This window comes from Equus quagga, chromosome 1 (genome assembly GCF_021613505.1).
Source record: "Equus quagga isolate Etosha38 chromosome 1, UCLA_HA_Equagga_1.0, whole genome shotgun sequence".
NCBI lineage: Eukaryota > Metazoa > Chordata > Mammalia > Perissodactyla > Equidae > Equus > Equus quagga.
Window position 1 is genome coordinate 110,212,834 of NC_060267.1, and position 19,347 is coordinate 110,232,180.

Below are 19,347 nucleotides of genomic sequence, written 5' to 3' on the forward strand. Positions count from 1 at the left end.
TGGAATCTACCTGGTTTGGGGGCAATCCAATACGGAAGAGTAAGCTTCTATCAGGCAAGATCAAAGACTTCTGGGATAGGTCCCCATAATGGAGGGGCTGGTATTAAAAAATCACAGGAAAAGAGATAGGTGAGGGTGGGGAAAAATACACCTTAGCAAATACTCTTCTGATGTCCTGAAGCTACACAATGGGAAGCTCTTAGAGGGGAAAGGAAAAATATTGTTTCCGGAGAGAGCTCCAAGAATCACGAGGAGGTGTGAGAAACAAGAAAGCCTATAGATTAAGAAGAAAGAAAGAAAGAGGAGAAGGAGGGAAAGGAAGGAGTCAGGGAAGGGGAGGGTGAGATCTCTGAGAGACAGGGGAATTAAAGAACACCATGGCAACAAGTCTGTCCACCTACCCCAGCCGCCCACCCACAGCCAGATTCTTTGCTGACGCACTTGAGAACAAGCTGGTTCCTACCAGCTCAGGAAGGTGAGCAAACCCAGAGAGCTCATTAAATCCCTTCTCAGCGACTCTTGTCTGCCTGCAGATAGTGAGCAAGGAGGATATAAATAGAAGTTATATAACATCTCTTTGTTGATTCCTGTGCTTACCAAAAAAATGCTGCATGACCTTGTTTTTTCTGAAGCATTTTCCTTGGCCTGTTGGTTGAGGACTTCAATCCAGTTAGAGATCATCTTAAAGTTTAAACAGCAGGATATAGATTTCCTAGTTAAGGCTACTCAGGATGATTGTCCAAGTTGGGAACCCTCAGGGTCAAGTCTTTGTCATGTATAAAAATAATATCCACTTGCTATAAAGTAAAATTTTGAGAAATTTTGTGGCTTCCTTTTAGAACATTTCCTGATGAGGCCAGGAGTGATATTGATACCCAAGAGCAAAGAATCATTAATCAAATGGCTTCTTGGGTATTCTAAAGAAGGTCAGAACACTTAAAAATATATACATTTAAAGCTATATGCTAGTTTCTAAATACCTCCAAGCATAATCAGTTGTCTTTCTCTTTCTTAACAGGCAAGACAGGAAGAGTCGAGTGGACTGCACAGCCCTCCTCCTTGGACACCCCGACAAGAGAACTGCAGAGGGAAACACAAACGGAGCGCCCTGAAATCCAGCCCACGCTGGCTAGACCCCGCAGTGCCTGCTGCGGCTTCCGAACACACTCTTGCTTTGGGGTCTTCGCCAAAGGAGGGAGTTTAAAAGGTGTGTGCTCGTAGAATACACTGCCGAGCCCCAAGACTGATATCTTGTCTAGCCTGTTGATGCTACAAAACTCTTCTAAAAATTGTTACCATGGGAACTTTTCCCTCTCAAGCATTTGTCAAGAAATGTTACAGCTGCTGGAGAATTCAGTGCCCTTGGTCTCAGGAAGCATTCTCTGAGTCTCCGAACGTGTGGGTACAATGGAGAGGACTGTCAAACCTATGATGCAAAGGTTTCTAATGCAAATGTCTTCAAGGGACGGGGTGAATCACACAAGGCATGGGGGGTGGGGGGCAGGCGTTTGCTGTGATGGCCTGAGACTATACTCAGGCCCCACTATGTATTCCAATTCTGTGCACGGTGTTTTTAATGCATGATATTAGCTAAACACATGACCCTATAGGGCAAAAGCAGCTCAAAGGCTAACCACAGAAAGAGATACTGTGGCTGTCATCCCTACTATGAGATTTCTTTTCTCATCAGAACTGGTTGGTGGTGAAAAACACAATAATGCATAAATTCAGGCAAGACAAGAGTCCACATTCCCTGCCCAACCCCTGGTCCTGGGTCAGTCACTGAAGCCCATCAGCCCATTTCTGAACTAAGCCCCATCAGCCAGTGCCTTCTCCTCCTCAAAATTCCTGCAAGGAAAACAGGCCCTACCTTCTATGATATGAACAGTAAGGATCTGGTAGGAACCAACACATCTCCACGTCTCGATGCAGCAATGTTGCCAGGTAACAAATGTAGAAATATACTCAGAAAACTGTATGTGACAATATACAACCTCCGCTTTGCAGCTGATAACCGAGGGAGTGTTAAAACACCATGTTCTCTTAACACTCGGGCTTGTGGTGTGAAAATAAAATTAAACGGGATACTTCCTCTTGTAAATATAAGACAGGCATACAACTCACACATGCATCCTCTAATTGGAAGTAGTAGAGGGGTTTGCAGCAGTCATCTGCAATGCACCGTGGCTTTCACTCTCCTCCCCCCAACCTGAATTCCAGAAAACCCAAAGAAACATAGCGAAGAAAGAGCCTTTCTGATGTCGGGAACAAGGTCACCTCTGACCAGAGAAAGTTACTTATAAAAAGGACAACAGTGGAAACTAAAGGAAAGCTCATATATTACTATAAAACTGAATATGCTTGCATTCTGTGGGTTCACAAGTCTGCTTTTCAAATTCATTGGATACCCAAGCAGTGACTACTCGCTTCTCATATCAAATAACCAGTGCTGCCCACTCCCACCCCCAACAATAACAAGATAGATGCTGCTCTCCAGTATGCACAGCACCAAAGTGGCTATAAGCAAGTACTGAATAGCTCCCTGACATGGGACCCATGCAACTAAAGGCTGTCCAGCATGGTAGGAAGTCGAGGGAGACAGACTTGGGTTTAAATCTCAGCTCTGCTAATTGGGTGCCTTTGGGGAAAGACCCCTGGATCTTTCAGACACAGTGTCCTCATCTATAACTGGGGCTATCCCACCTAGCTCAGAGAAAGTGCATAACAGCACCAGGCACAGTGCCTGCCCTAGGATGGGCACTTTATAAAGGCAAGAAGTCCCTTCCTTTTCCTTTCCCAAAACATGAATATTCTTCAACCAGCCAAAGACGAATATGGGGAGAATCTGGTGCACTGAGCTTCTTCGTGCGAAATGGGCAAAAGCTGAGACCTAATAAGCCTCACACTACACCAAAGTACATGTTCTCCTATAGATGCAAGTAAAAAGCAAAACTGTTAGTAATATAATCTAACTTTTCATAAGAGCCTTAATTAAATGAGCTGCCCTCCACCTCCACAGAGAGGAAGTTATGCAAGAGAGTTTCCTTGCCATTAACTTTCATAGACCTGAGAACCTAGAACTTGCTAGAGGTGAAGCAGCATGGGTGGTACATGTAACTTTATTTAGCAGGCGAGATGCCCAGCCTTTCACGGTTTTCTCCTCCATCATTCACAGGGTGATGTTATAACCAAAGCAAAGACACTGGCCACACAAGCTGTCTTCCGATGTATCTGGAAGGCAGAGCACCCTCCACAAAGAGCCCACCAACAAAATGAACAAAGAGGGAAGCCACAAATTCTAATTTGTCTGACAAAGAGAAGCAAGGTCCTTGAAGAGGGTGCATAGCCCGTGCCCGCAGTCCCCAGGGTGTGGGCTGTGGGCCACATGTGTGCCAGGGAAATTGGTGGAGGCTTCTTGTACAAGGAGATAGCACTGCAGAGAGGCTAAGAACTCAAGATCCGACAGGAAACAAACCCGGACACCACTACCACCTGGTTCTGTGACCCTGAGCAAGTAACTTGACCTCGCAGATCCTCTACTTCCACCTCAGCAGAAAGGGATCACGGCAGTACCTACTCACACAGGATCCCATGAATAGTAAATGACATCATGTGGAGAAGGCATCTAGCCTAGCTCCTGGCACGTGAGCACTCAGATTGTGGTACTCATTATTATTACTACTTGCTATAGTTACTATTAAGAAGAAAAGAAGAGGAAAAAGACCCATCAAGTATCTCTGGCATCACAAGGATATTTCTCCAAAATGACATTATGTACTTCCCTTGGGCTCAGACCAACTTAACTCCCTCCCACTCCTAAAGAAGATACTCCTTTAAAATTGTAATAACCTTTAACAACACATTTTCACATCTCACCTCCTCATGTTCACATTCAGAAAAGGATAAGAAGGCTAAAGTAACACAGTGGGCACCTCGGTCAGGACTTCAATTCATTCAGTGAACATTTACTGAGCACCTACCATGGTCCACGTGCTGGGGAGTAAGATAAAGGCTGAACTGCGGAAGAAATCACACTCTTGGGTGGGTGGAGGTGGGGGGAGAGAAAGACATACAACCCAAAAGGAACCATGAGCTAATTTACTACGTTAAGCACCATGCTGAGCTGAGTGCTCTCCATACACTATCTCATTTAATTCCCAGAATAACCCTACAGGGTAGGATTCTCTACACTGATTCATTACGTACGGACTGAGTGCCCTTCATCTAACACACATAGAGACTTCTCTAGGGAAGTCGGGGTGCAGTCGGGAAAGACAGACTTGGTCTCAGGCCCCTTGGGTCTTACAATGAACCTCCATATAAAGCCTGGTGATTATTATAATGGTAAATAAACCACCCAGAGATGGAGACAACTACCTCTGCCTCAGGGGATCAAGAGGAAGTTTCCAGAGCAGGAGACATTTCGAACAGGGCTTGGGGAGTATGCCAGGCAAAGGGGACGAGGGCACAGCCCACATGGAGCAGAGGCATCTCAGTACATGGACAGGGAATGCCAAATGAGCAGGTGCAGCTGCAGGACAATGAGGGTGGGGGTGTGAGTGTAGGAACCGAGGCAGGGCCGGGACACACAGGTGCCAGCAGATTTCATTAGGGTGGCAATGGATTCCATCCTCCGCGGAAGGCTGTTAAGACAGGGAATGAGGTAGTCAGGCTTCCATTTAGGCGACATCAACGGCAGCAGTGTGGAAGAGAGACATGCCAAGGCAGGGAGGCCTTTAAGAGGCTTGCTCGGTGATTCAGGTGAAAGGCAAGCAGGCTGAGAACTCAGACAGCCCCATGTAGGCAGACAGGGTACCACAGTGAGCAGGAGCAGGAGTTCTGAAGCCAGAGTGCCTTATTCCAAGTCCCAGCTCCTCCACCCCCAGCTGGGCTGCTTTGGGCACATCATTTAACCTCAAGGTACCCAGTGTCTGGCTCATTACAAGTCCTAAGTGAACGCTGACTATGAAACTACTGGGAGGTAGACTGGGCATAGAATGAGTTCCTAGTGAAAAGCAAGAGAGGGAGACCGACGACATCAAGGTTTTGAGCCTGGGTGAGTAGAGGGGTGGTGGTGGTGAGTCCATTGAACAAGAGACGGAATACAAGAGGGCAAATGGGGCGGAGGAGGGGAGATGATAGGTGTGCTAGGGGTCATGCTAACTCAGAGTTAACACAGGTGGAGATGCCCAACAGAGGTTTACAGAGAAATCAGCAGAGAGGTGGAGCCAGGAGCCCTACCTTTGGGAGTTGTTGGCACAGTTGGTAGCTGGAAGCCATGGGAGTGGATAAGATCACCCAGGGAGTTTGGAGAAAGAGAAGACAAACAGGCTGGAGACCAGACTCCAGTATTTCAGATATTTTAAGGTTAACTGTATGGTAGGCCCCCTTAGCCATAGTTTCGCTTTCTGCAGTTTCAGTTACCCGCGGGCAACTGCTGTCTGAAAGCAGATGATCCTCCTTCTGGACATATCATGAGAAGGTCAACAGGAGCCTAATGCTACCTCACAATGCCTGCATCATTCACCTCACTTCATCCCACCACATAGGCATTTTATCATCTCACATCATCACAAAAAGAAGGGTGAGTACAGGGCAATAAGATATTTTGAGAGAGAGAGAGAGCACATTCACACAACTTTTATTACTGTACATTGTTATAATTGTTCTATTTTATTGTTAGTTATTGTTAATCTCTTACTGTGCCTAATATAAATTAAACTTTATTATAGGTATGTATGTATAGGAAAAAAACATAGTACACATACAGTTCAGTACTATCTGTGGTTTCAGGCATCCACTGGGGGTCTTGGAATGCATCCCCCGCAGATAAGGGGGGACTACTGTATATACCATGAGGAGGCCTTGTGTTTGCCACCAGGAAAACCTTTGTGGAAGGCAGAGAAATAGCACAGCATTAGGCCACAGGGAAGTAACTAACTCAAAATGTAGTGCCCGGGGCAGGGAGGTCAGAGAGGGTTCACAGATGAAAAATCTGTCGTCTCAGGTGTCTGGACTCTTGAGTCACATACACAAATCCCCAGAGGAATGAGGTGCCTTAGTCTGCCCTCCAAATCTGTGTTGAAAGGTGGCCAACAGGATGGAAAAACCTCCTGGTAGAGACAGCAAAGGAAAACGGCAGATCTCCACTGGGAAGGAAAAGTCTTCTCAGGAAGAGTCTGACTTGCCTGTGCCCACCCCCTTACCACAAAAGAATGAAAGAGAAAGAGACTTCTCTTTCCCTGAATTCCCATTAATAGCTGAGTAAGTGGCCAAAATACCTTGGGACTTAGGATATTAGTCACGAGGTGAATATTTACCTAAAACCTATCATTGCCAAGCCAGGGAGTGAAAAGCACAGAACAAAGGAGAAAAGACATGGCTGTTTTCCTCAAGGAGCTTAATATCTAGACAGTAAGGATTCAACAAACACGGTGGCTGGCAACGGTTTTCTGTAAAAGGCCAGATGGTAAATATTGTAGGCTTTGCAGTGCATTCTGTCTCTGTTGCCACTTCTCAACTCTGCCCTGGTAGCGCGAAAGCAGCCAGAGATGATACTAAAGGAATAAGGTGGCTGTGTTCCAATAAAGCCGTAAAACAACAAAACAAAAGCAGGCAGCCGGCTGGATGTGACATGGCCGCCACAGTTTGCCAACTCCTAGATTAACATGCCACCAGCCAGCAGAGAATTTGGTCAGCCTGGAAGTTTCTAAGAGGCATTCCATACTCAGAAGTCATTAAGGAAAGTTAGGCTTCCTGTTAGACTTGAAGGAAAAATAAGAAAGAAGGAAAATCTGTGCTTGCTGTGGATTTAATAAGATAAAATGAAATGAAGGCTCAATTTACAACTATTTTCAAGTCTTCTCTGACCGTGAAAAACCTGAGGTTTCCTTTGAAGACATCTCCTCTTAGAAACTAATTCGTGCTCCTAGGTTTACAGGAAGGAAGGAGATTAACACTTGGCTGCCAAAGATCTCCCTGTCATCCCTCAACCCCTACAGTCCTCCTATGGAAGGCCAGAAGAACAGATAGACGTAACTGTCTACCTCTGCCTAAACCGCCAGCTTTGCTACTCAAGAAAGAAGGAAAATAATATTGGGTCTCCAATTCCTCTAAAAGCATGAGCCAGGGTGCACACCTTCCCCTCGGCCCACCGCATCAGGACTGTTATAACCCAACTGAGAAGGAGCCACAAAAGAACGTGTTGACAATCCCTGCACTCATTTCTTGCCCTGAACTGCAAAACCGAGAGCCAGTAGGTGCATGCGTTATCTAGTCTGCACCACCACTTGAAGAGTTGCACCAAGGATGGACGACCAAGACTGAGCTGTGGGAGCGGCCATTCTCCTTTGCAGCAAAGTTCGTTCAAGTCTTACATTCCCAAGAATGATAACTACTTTTAAATTTTGAGTTTCCACCTCAAAACCTGGATTTAGACCAATAATCCTATAAGACTCTTGCTCAATGACATGCCAGTTTCCTGGGAATGGAGAGGGAGGGTAGAGTGTATGTCCAAGGAATTATTTGCACAAAAAAACAGAAAGGAAAGAAAAAGGCCTGGGTCAGGAATCACTTAAAACCACAGAGTGACTGGACTGCTCTTTGGTTTCGGCTTCACCCAGAATATGTCAGTGTGAGTACCCTGCATCCAGACCTCTAAAATCACTTCAAACATGCAAACAGAGGGACTGAGGGGAACTGCATGTGAAAACAACATAAAACAGCACCCCCAGCCCCAAAGGATCGTAAACCACTCCACAAAAGTGAAATATCAGAAGTAGGGTTTTTGACAGAAAACAAATCTAATAAAATGAAGTCCGTTCTTAAACAATAAAAATTTCACTAATAAAAATAATCACCACCACATTTGGAGATCTTTCTATGACCCCGACACTGCATGAGGCACCTTCTGTGAATCACTTTGTTTAACCATCCCAGGAAGCCTGGGAGGTGGCACTGTCACCTGTCACCATCCTGCTCTCCCATCGGGAACCGGGCTCAGGGAGGTCAAGGACTCTGCCCTGAGCCCTGAGGTGGGATGTGGCCGAGGCAGGGCTCAAACCCCAGCCTTCCTCACTCCACGAAATCAGCACTCACAGCAGCCGCTCGCATTTCTGCGGCATCTACTGGGTCATGCACTTTACCCCCACGATCCTCTGTTAATCATCTCAACAACTCCTTGAGGAAGGCACTGGTTTTTCTAACTCTCATCTTACAGATGAGAAAACTGAGTTTCAAAGAGTCCTGGGAAAGTCCTAGGTCATCCAGTTGGCAGGGGACAGAGCTGGGATTCCAGTGGAGGTTTTTCCACTCTGGAGGCCAAGCTCCTTCCCATGCCATAGGCTTCCCTTCTCAGGGTCTCCTCAAAGTCCCCAACCCTATGTTACCAACTTCCAAAGAAGGGCCAACAGGAGGGGCACGTACCCCCAGCCACGAACCACGTTGGGGCAGCTTTGCTGTTTGGACCCCTCATGGCTTCAGCTGAATGGCACAGTGTCCAAGGGAGCCTCCTGGGGCCAGGCCACCTGCCTCCCTTTTATTTTAATGCCAACATCCCCTCCCCAGCCCCCTGGGGGAGAAAGCAGTCTTCTGACTCTACTGCTGGCTACATTCGTTTCCCACATGGATAAAAACCTGAGGTCAGAAAACACCACTCAGAAGTGACTCATTTCTGACTTCTCTGCCAAAAACAACACCCTTTTACGTAACTTGCTCACACACCAATCTCTCCCTCCTCCTCGGGGTGACTGCCCTGTCAACCCAAGGCTGATCTTCCTCTCAAACTGGCCTTCCATTTCCAGCAAAGGCAAATCAAATCACCCTTTCCGGCTTCGTCTCTCTGCTAACCGGGGTCAGAGGTGGCCAAACCAATGTGCTCCTCCCACAGGGCATTCTTGCAGTGACTTCCTCTGGAAGAGGTGGGAGATTTCGTATCTAATATTGGCTCTCGGGTTGATTTCTTAAGCCAACCTCAAAAAATAAGTGTGGGGTGGGGGAAAGGCCCCATGGACTAGGGATCTTTCTCAGCTGAATTTGCAAGCCAGTTTCCTGACAGAGCACTTCTCACATTTTCCAACTCCAGCTGCGTACGTGCAGAAAAGAAAACTCTTTTTGGGTGTGTCTCTAGGCTAGACTTGGCATAGGGATAGCCGTGGGCAGCTATTTGATACACAAAATCGACTTTGCTTCTGCAACCGGAAGCAATTAGTCCAAAAAAATTTTCTTTTTTTATATCTGTCCCCTTAATTTGATATGAAGTTCTCTATGGTCACGTCAGCACATCCATCCCCAAATATCTGTATTTGCTTAAAAAAACCACCAAACACAAGGCATGTTCAGTGATACACTCTACACCACCTCCTCCTCAGGTGAGGACAGCCTCTGTCCTGCTGGGAAGAGGAAGCGAAGGGAACTTCCCCCCGGTGCTGGTGGGAACATCTCAGGAGGAAGGAACACAGAAATTGGCAAGGACTCGAAGGACGGATATGCAAGTGCCATGAGGCTTGCTGAGCCCTGAGTGTGCCAAAAATTAATTCATAAGCAAATGCTTATTTTATAGTTTCCCACTTGCTACAAAACATCAAGCAGAAAAGAAAGATTTCTTCTGGAGGCTGGCAGGAAGAGGGTGGCACCAGAGTGGGGAGAAAAAAAGCAGGAATTACTCTTAAAGAGAAGCTTGATTCCATGGCTCAACAAGGTGCCACCATTCCCAGGGAACCCAAGGGAGGTGGTACTATCTCCTTGTTCCTATAAGCAGAGGGTCCACCATGAAATCTGAGCTGCTTTGATGGCACCCAGGTAGGAGAAGTTTTGGAGGCAATATCCATCCTCAGGCGTTACTACTATCAGAAGATGCTGGAAGACTTGGGGACACCATCCCTTGGAGTTTATTAGGGCCAGGCCATAGCCTCAAGTTTGCTTCCAGGCATTTCAGGGCTTTAGGTGATGATGTGATAGATAACAAGATGATGATGTGACAGATAATCCTCTCCACTAGGGTTCCTAGCAAGCACAGTATGTCCTTATTTTTAGATTTCCATAAACTGAATCCTCTAAGGTCTAGGCAACTTCTGGAAAGCTAAGGTCCCCAGTGACCTTATCTTCAGGACAAGACTGAATTTTTACAAATCTTCCAAAAGGGGAAGGACATGTGTCAACAGTTGTACGAAAATGGGACTGAATTCCCAGGGAGAACCAAGCTGTAGCACCCAACTCAGAGGCTTGACTGACCTGTGGTAGGTGCTCAATCAATTATAATGGGGGAGTGGGAGCCAGTCTCTAAAGGTGGCCCCCCAGAATTCCCTCTCTCCTTTTATACACAAGCCTCCTTGCAACAAGAGGTGGAGCTTTTCTCCCCTCCCTCTGAAACTAGGCTGGCCTCATAACTGGTTTTGACCAATAGAACGTGGCAGAGGTGACGTGCTAGGAATTCCAAGCTCAGGCCTTAAAAAGACTGGTAGCTTCCACTTCCTGCTTCATGAAACACTACTTCTTAGAACTCAGCTACATTCTAAGAAGGCCAAACACACATGGCAAGGTCACATGGAGGAGAACCAAGCTGTTCCAGGGAATAGCCCCAGCTGAGCTCCAGCTGAGAGCTAGCACTAAGTGCCACAGCCATACAAGTGGTCACCTTGGCTGTTCCAGCCCAATCAAGCCCCTGATGACTGTAGCCCATCCATGATCACACATAGCAGAAGAACCACCCAGCTGAGACCAAGCTCATAGAATTGTGACAAGTATCAGAATGGCCATTGCTTTTGAGCCATTAAGTTTTGAGTTGGTTATTCAGTGATAGATAGCTAAAATGGGGGAGGGGACAAGAGGCATGTGATATTCACCAGATTTTGTGTAGCTCTGTAGCTCTCAGTGAGTCATAACCCTCGCTGAACTTCTGTCTCCCCAACTCTGTGACGGGACAATGCATGACCAGCATACCTCACAGGGCAACTGGAGACTCAAATGAGATTGCTTGAGTGAAAGAACTTCATAAACAGTGAATGACCAATTCAACAGAATTTGGATACTGGTCTCATTTGTCTTCTCTACTGAGCTCTGCAGCCATGAACCCATCCCTGGCCCACTTACCCCTCTGTCTTGGGAGATGACAAGGAGTTACCTTGTAAGAAGGAGAAAGTCATCTACCTTTATAAAGCTCCTGCCTTCTTCCTCAGGTCTTCACTATCATCCTGAAGAATGAAGCCCATTACAGGCAAGGAGGAGTTTGGGGAGACAAGCTGCCTTGGTTCAAATCTTGGCTCTGCTACTTATTGCTTGTAGGATTTGGGGCAAGTTCCTTAACGATTTTGTGTTTTAGTTTCCTCATCTATAAAAAGGGATAATCATGGCACCCACCTCACAGGGAGATTGTGAGGATTAAATGAGATGATGCATGAAAAGCACTTAAGCACAATTCCTGGCCCACAGTAAGCACTTAATAAAGGTTGGCTGTCATCATCATCAGTATAGTTTTTACTTTAATTTTTCAAATGATCAGAAAGTAAAATTGACTTTTTTGGTATAGAGTTCTATAAATTTTCATACATATATCGATTTGTGTGTCCACCACCAAAAGCAGGATACACAACAGTGTCATCACCCAAAAAACTTCTTTGTGCTATTCCTTTATACTCAAACCGTCCCCTCACTCCTACTGTGGCAAACATTGATCTGTTCTCCATCACAATAGTCTTGTCCTTTTGAGAATGTCATATAAATAGAACCATACAGTGTGTCACCTTTTGAGATTGGCTTCTTTCACTCAGAGTAATGCTTTTGAGATGCAATGAAGTTATTATATTTATCAGTAGCTCACTCCTCTTTATTGCTGAGTGGTATTCTGTTGTATGGATGTAACATAGTTTGTCCAATCACTATATTTTAAATAACTATTTTCACAAGACAGAGAAGACTTCAGAAATGGAACCAGCCAGCCATCGCCACCGGGTTCTAAGAACTCCTGGGAAAATACCTAATAATTGCTAAAAAGTCCTGGTTCAAAGCTGCAAGGAACCCAGGAGTCCACACTTACGTCTCACACTTTATAGACACATGAACATAACTTCCCTAATCCCACACACAACCAGACTGGGCAGCAGGTCTCATTTCCACTCTTTTCTATGTGAAACATGTCCCAAATCCTGGGAGGAGGTGGTAATACACATAATGGCCCTCTGCTGCCCTTTTCTTGGACAGACAAGATACTGTTCTGGAACCGTGCAGCCCTGCATACTCCCCTGTGATTGCCCTTTCTACTACCTGTCACTGAGAAACATGAATCTAGGGAAGCCCACCTGACCACAGACCAATTTCCCTTCCTGAGACTGTAACACATCACGTGGAACAGGAAGTGATAACGGGCAGTGAGTTCCAGCTGGAACCTACCCTGTCTTTAATGGATTACAGCATTTCAGCAATCATTAATAGCCAAAACTGCAGTCTTTACTCAACTCAAATTAACTTCCCAGCTGGTCATTTACTACTTTGAACCGGCATCTCTAAGGCAAGATGAAACTTTGAATCCCGCTCCCTGGGGCTTCAGGGTGTTTGTCCTTAACTGGCCCCAGACAAGTCGAGTTCTACATCATTTTCTCCAGAGAAAAAGAAGCTCAGGGCCAAGGGGATCTCACAAATCAGCCCTAGGCTAGAATAAATTTTCCTGGAACCACAGGTCTCTAATGAGGTGATGGGTTAGATTTGCCCCTCCAACCCCCAAGAGCTCAGCAGGAGGAGAAGGAGAGAGAGAGCGCGTGCACGTGCTCTCAGTGCTGTGCCTTCTCATCCAGGCCGGGGGTCCACAGGCCACCACATCCAGAGGGCCACGTGCAGGCCCACCCACTCATGAGCACACCCGCTCCGTCAAGAGAAAACAGCTCCACTCCCTGAGAGGCTAAACTACTCGAACTCCATCGTGGCATTTCTTCTGGAGCCTGAGCATATGAGTAATAAATGTGTGAAAACATGAAACTAATATTCATAATTACTTTACAAGATAAAGAACTTGAAGGAAAAACAGCTTCTGTGTGCCTTGCCATCACCATCAGGGGTACACTGTGAAAAACACGGCATCTCGCCAGAACCTCAGACTTCATCTTGCCAGCCAGCCTTAGCGCTGGCAGCCCTCAGCCCCCGCAAGCCCTCTCCATGCTTCATTATTCTCTAACTAACGGTCTTCTTGTGTCTAGGCATCCAGACTTTTTAAAGCCTTGAGAGCCAGCTGGAGCTCTGACCTTCTTGTCTCCCACATCCGATCAGCCGCCATTTTGGCCAACATTTACACTAACTATGCACGGGTCCAAGGCCTGGGCCTTGAGCACGGGGTGTAGGAGAGTCTCCATTCATGATATCCTGTCCCACATCCCCTTACCCCACCAGGTTCAGGACCTCTTTTTCTCTCTTTTTTTTCTTTGTTATTGAGGTGTAACTCATGTACAGTAAAACACACCAATTTGAACTGTGTGGCTCACTGAGTTTGAAATAGGTGTAGACCCATTGTTACCACCACATAGACCAAGATGTAGAATGTCTCCATCACCCCAAAGGGCTCCCTTGTGCCCCACACCTCCCAAGTTAGGACCAATTCTATCATACATTTGTTTTGAGTTCAGGCTCTCATTAGCTCTCTCCTAAATTACTGCTAATTAACTTTTTGATTGTTGGACTGCCTCCTTCTGGACCCTGCTCTCCTCAGTGTACCTGTTCTACACTGACAGATTTATGGTGCTAAATCACAGGCTTGAGGCCTCATGGAGGGCTGCCATGCTGCTGTATACAGACCCCAGTACCCATCCCCCCGTCCCCTCGCACCTTCCTGCACCAGCTCTGCCCAGTCTGAAGGGCCCAGTCCCAGTTCTGCCAGCACAGCTGCTGCTCTTGTGCCTCTGGGCCTTCCCTTCCACGCAGCATGACCGAGCCTTCCCATGCCCCAGCTCCACGCCCAATTTCCACCTTTCAGACCCATACCCATCGCTCAAAGCCCATCTCATCGAAACATCTTTCACCAGCTCCTCACACAGATATCGTTACGTCTTCCTCAGAGGGTCCACAGTTCTGTTCTGTTCTGCCAACCTCTTGGATGGCAGTACACACTATTCTTGAGGCATAACTTCCTATGCGCACAATATACACATCGTTCTTATATCTTTGCTAGATTTTCAATTTCTTCAAGACCAAGCCTCTGGGATTCTGAGATTTCTCAAATTACTAAAGCTTTAAAAAAAATTTGGGAGAGGGAAGGGAACAACATAGGGTTTCCAAATTCTTACTTGGCCAATAGAGAAAAAACTCAAAACTGTCATCCACTATTAACACCATTTCATTAAAGAAAGACATTGGAGCTTAAAAAAAAAAAAAATGGAGAGAATATAGTCTCAGAATAAAACGGTCAGATGGTCCTTCAACCAATACATTTGGTTTACAAAAAACTTACCACACTGCCCTCAGTTTTCACATCTGGCTATGCCTGAAGAAAATACTTATGAACAGACTAGTTCCTGTGTCTGGAAACCACTGTCCTGCAGGCCCTAGTAAAGTACCGTGTACACACAAAGTGCTCAATAAATGTTTAGTTCAACTGATCTAGTCACTGGAAATCACATGGTTCAAAGACAAGGAGCGTTTCAGCACTGCTGGCATTCTGACACACTCACCCCAACACCAAGGACACAGCAGGGGGTGGGCAAATCCTAATGATGAGAAGGGCTGCAGAAGTTACCCAGGCTCACTGTCAGACTCATGTGTGACAAAATCAAACAACAACTCCAACACGTGACAGCTGACAACTCAGACTCTGCCATTGGCACAAATTTCAACTTAGTGCAGTGCACAATGACTTCAAAAGTGTGTATTGGGGCAAGCGGGGATTGGAGAGCAAAAGACAGGGCCACTGCAGTTGGCTGTGCAGGTTGCTCAAGGCACAGGGCGCCTGGTAGGAAGAGTGAGTTGGGGCTGAAATCCAGGTGCCCTGGCCCAGGGCAAACCTACCCACGCCCTTTTCTAAACTGCACAAAGAACCAAGACTTCATTAATCCAGACTCTGAATTTAAATTCAAGACCAATAACACAATGTCAAGTCATACATACATAAGGGTGAGTATGATATGTAAATTATATCTCAATAAAGCTGTTATCAAAATACGGGTGTTTGTGTGCTTTCCGTTAATATAGGTTCACTGTTTAAATCAATGAAGGGAAACAACGGAGTACAATTTCTTTTCTATGTAAAACTTCTTGAGGACCAGAGAGAAACACAAACACACATACAGCTAAGTAAACCCTTATTCAGAGAGCCACAAAAAAGGAGGCATGCACGAAGGGGGTATTACAAAGACTTAAAGGAATCATTTTAATTGCCCTTTCTCCATGAAAATTATCTTATATATGTATTATTAAAATTGCTTCTTTAAGATTTCTCCCAAGAATTCAAGTTTTTATTATCTTTAAATATATATCTTACACAGCTTACAAAAAATCATCTACTCATCTTTGACTAACCTGGCCTGGCTTTTCTCTATTAATTCAAATTGGTTTGGTTTTCTTGAACATTTCAGTTAAAAGGAAGAGAAATTTACGGTCATCAATAGCTGCAGTGTCTATAGATATAAAAATCAAATCTAAATAGCACACATAGTCCAAACTCCCATCTTGTGATGGGATCCTCCATGATCCTGGACAAAAAGTGTAAATATACTTCATCCAATCATTCATTGAACAAAGTTTTACAGAGTAGCTACTATGCCCCTGATCCTAGGCCAGTTTTCTTTGCAGATCCTCAGCATTTTATCAATTTTCAAATGTAACTCATGTTTTGGAACCAAGTCTGAATTATAACTGAATGACCACAGCAAGATATCAACAGAATTTGATTTTCAGAACAACAGAATTTTGTGTTCTAAGAATGAGCTGTCCCTCACACAAGAGCCCTGGCACCACCTGGCTATCTGGCTCCCAGAACGGAGTCTCCTCAGGCTCAGCAGGGATGTCGCACCAGCGGCCACGCCACCTTCCTACCTGTATGGTGGTGTTGCCTCCTTCCAGAAGGGCGATGGCCAGGAGAATGCTTTCATGGAACACTCGGTCACTGGATGCATTCATTATGAGATCGATGACTAGATTGGAGGCCCCCTCCTTGTCGAGGTGGCACTGGACCTCAGCCAGGCTCATCTCACCCCTGCTCATGGAGCTGGACCCGGAACCTCCTCCTAGGAAGATGGAACATTGTTCTTATTAACCGCAATCAGAGCAGCTAACATTTATAGCACACTTCGTATCACCAGCACGTTATGCACCCAACACTTTAACGGTATCATCTCTTTTAACCTTCTTAACTCCAATGGAAGATAACGATTATTAACACAGATGAAGTCACTTGTCCAAGGATACCCAGTTTATAAGTAATAGAGATGGTATTTGAATGCAGGCAGAGAAGATGAAGAAAGAATGATACTTTTCCAGTGAGATACCTAAAGCCATCCAGCCAAGACTCGCCTTTACATTAAAATACAATGACTTGGGGCAGAATTATTAAGAATGGCTTTGAATTTAAGAGACAAACTGAACTTAAACACTTCTTAGAACACGCCTAAGAAGGCATAGCCTATAACAATCACTTTAGCCCTCTTTCAAACAAATCCACCCTAGCCCCAAACTTACCCTTTCACATAACTTATCTATTCATTCATTCATTCAACAAATATTTACTGAGTGCTTGGCACGGAGCCAAGAGCTGGGGATAGGGGAGTGAACAAAATAAATGACGTTCCCATCCCCCCTGAGCTTCATATGAGATGAATATATGTGAGGCTTTATACCATTTAGTGGAATGGATTCCGACTGTGTATAGCAAGTGCTTATTCAAGACCTTGCTTTACATTATTATTGGCAATAACTGAAATATTAATGTACATGGGGAAAGGGGCTGATCAATTTCAGAAAAATAGAAAATCATCTCTCAGTCCTTCCCTGCAGAGCTCAATTCAAATGGCCTCTCCCTTATGCTGCTCATCCTTGACTATCTAGATCTATTATATCTACAGCACAAGGGAGAAACTGGGTTGCACATCTTCTCTCCCACAGCTTCTTAAAGCAGAATCTGTCTCTGACGCATTTCCAAACCCACCATGTGATGCCTCCCCAGGGCCTCACAAATTTGTTGAGTGATCTCACTACGGAAAGTAAAGAGAAATAGTTTTGAGATGTTGTGTGAGGAACTTCTGCTTGAGACTCCCTGGGAACTTTTGGATGAAAAGCTAAGGTCTCATTTCTGGGATGCCCTGAGAACTGCATCTTCCCTGAAGTTGCACAGCTCCATTAATGAGCAAATATGCTTCAAGTTTTCATCTGGTGAGAAACCCAAGATCCCTCCCCAGAAGTTGCTAGGAGAAATTTATTAAGCATCAAGTATTTTGCCACCTACAGAACCCACCAAGGGTCTGCAGTGCCTACCAGCCATCTTTACAGACAGGGAATCAGGCTGCTCACATTTGTGCTTCAAGCACTGAGCTCCTGGCCTCCCTTAAAATCAACACCCACAACTGAGTTGAACCTTGTTGCAACTGTTACCTTTAATTGTGATTACAATGCTTTTAAACAATTCTATACAGGGATTTTTTTTAGTAAACTCCCCTAAGAGTTTGGGGAGGCACACAGCACAAGCGTTATAATTAGATATACCAGGGTTCAAATTATAGACCTGTCACTACTTCCATTTCCTCTGCTAAACTGGGGTAACAACAGTACTGACCATATAACAGGTCACTTGGAGGAGAAAATAAGATCAAGAATGTAAAATGCTTGGGAGAGTCTTTGGCACTTGGAAAGTGTACAATAAATGGTAGCTTTGACCATCCTCACTGCCAACATCATCATCCTTTTATGGGAAAACATGAGTCCTAATGATCACAAGAAAATGTGCAATAAAATCAAGTTCCTTGAGTCATTCAAATATCACCAAGAGGGATGCAGCATGGGAAAGAGGGGCAAAAGGCTTAGCCAATATCTCCTCACGGGGAAATATTTTTAGACATCAGTTTGATGGTAGGCCAAAGACAAAACAAGTTGCTAAAAAATACACTAGCAACCCAAATTCATCTGTTAGAGTTTCAACCTGTTAAGTAGAAACACTCAGCTCTCACGGGGCGCACTCAATTCACACGTGCAGCTAATTAGCACACCACACAGCCTACCTCCTCCCCCAGGCTTGCTGGGTCCTCCTGGTGACAGCGGGCCATTGCCAAAGCTGGTAAGGCTCTCTCTTCTTCCTGAAGGTCTGATGTTTCCATAGTAACGGTTGACCAAAATTTGCCTGAGCGCCTCACCCTTAATTCAAACAGGATAATGAAATCAGGTTCTGAATTTAATGCATAACTGAGCAACTAATATTAAAAAAATACAGGGGTACTCAGTTATAATTGGCTCAGTTTCACTCAGTGAAAAAACAAATTATTAATAAAAGCATTTGGAAACTCTAAAGTTAACTTCTCCAATATTTTCTCAGAAAACTAGATCACAAAAAAACCCCATCAATCTAGAATATTAAATATCTGAAGAACTCTCTCACACAGTTTTAAAAAAGATAGAACATTAATTTTGAAGGTCAACTAACAATAACAAAAACAAACAAAAAAGTCCCTAGGGGTAAGCCAATAAAATTTGGACAAATTGAAAATTTTACAGGTCAGCTTCCATATAGCAATAGAAAAATGTTACACCAAGCACATGGTTTATTCCCAAGATCCTAAGAAAATATTAAGATACCAGAGTAATAGAGTATAATAATAAAATAAGCTGAAAGTAAGTCTTTCTTACAGAAATAGTTAATAGGCCAAATGTTGAAGAAAAAATAATGCTATAGAAAATAAATTAGTGGAAGATATCAGAAATGTCAATCAAAAATAAGCACTATGGATGAAATGACATTTGGGACTTGCTTTGAAATAATATGGGAGGAGGGGAACAGGAAGGGGTACAAACGAGAAAAGAGTGGGCACGAATTCATAGTTGTTGAAGCTGAGTTATGAAGGAAGGTTCTCTTGAACCTTCTTTCATATATATTTGAATATTTCCATAAAAAGTTTTAAAAATATACATATCAAAGGAATCCTGGACTGGGGGTTTAATAACTCTTTCCCATAATTCCAATCAAAAAAATAAATAAATAAAACTTTGATTTGTTCTCTAATACTAGGAGACATTGGCAAAGCAACACAAAGAAGCAGGATTAATTCTCAGCTCTATTCCACTTGCAGTCATGCTAAGGGACTCTCTGACCATCTCCCAATCTGGAAGTTTCTAAGAGTCAAAGGCTGTGTGGATTTCCCCCGGACTCTTTCCCAGGGACAAAGTAGTAAG

At 44.7% G+C, this 19,347-nt stretch overlaps 1 protein-coding gene across 3 annotated transcripts in view; it reads right to left on the reverse strand.

The window, feature by feature from the left end:
* The window catches only part of ITPR1 (inositol 1,4,5-trisphosphate receptor type 1), a 317,422-nt gene that overhangs the window by 88,265 nt on the left and 209,810 nt on the right, over positions 1-19,347 (reverse strand). For all 3 annotated transcript variants that reach the window (XM_046673482.1, XM_046673473.1, XM_046673467.1), the window contains 2 exons: positions 18,183-18,315; positions 16,009-16,199 (listed from right to left, as the gene is read on the reverse strand). In XM_046673482.1, the coding sequence (XP_046529438.1) occupies positions 16,009-16,199; positions 18,183-18,315 (324 nt within the window). The remainder of the gene's footprint in view (positions 1-16,008; positions 16,200-18,182; positions 18,316-19,347) is intronic.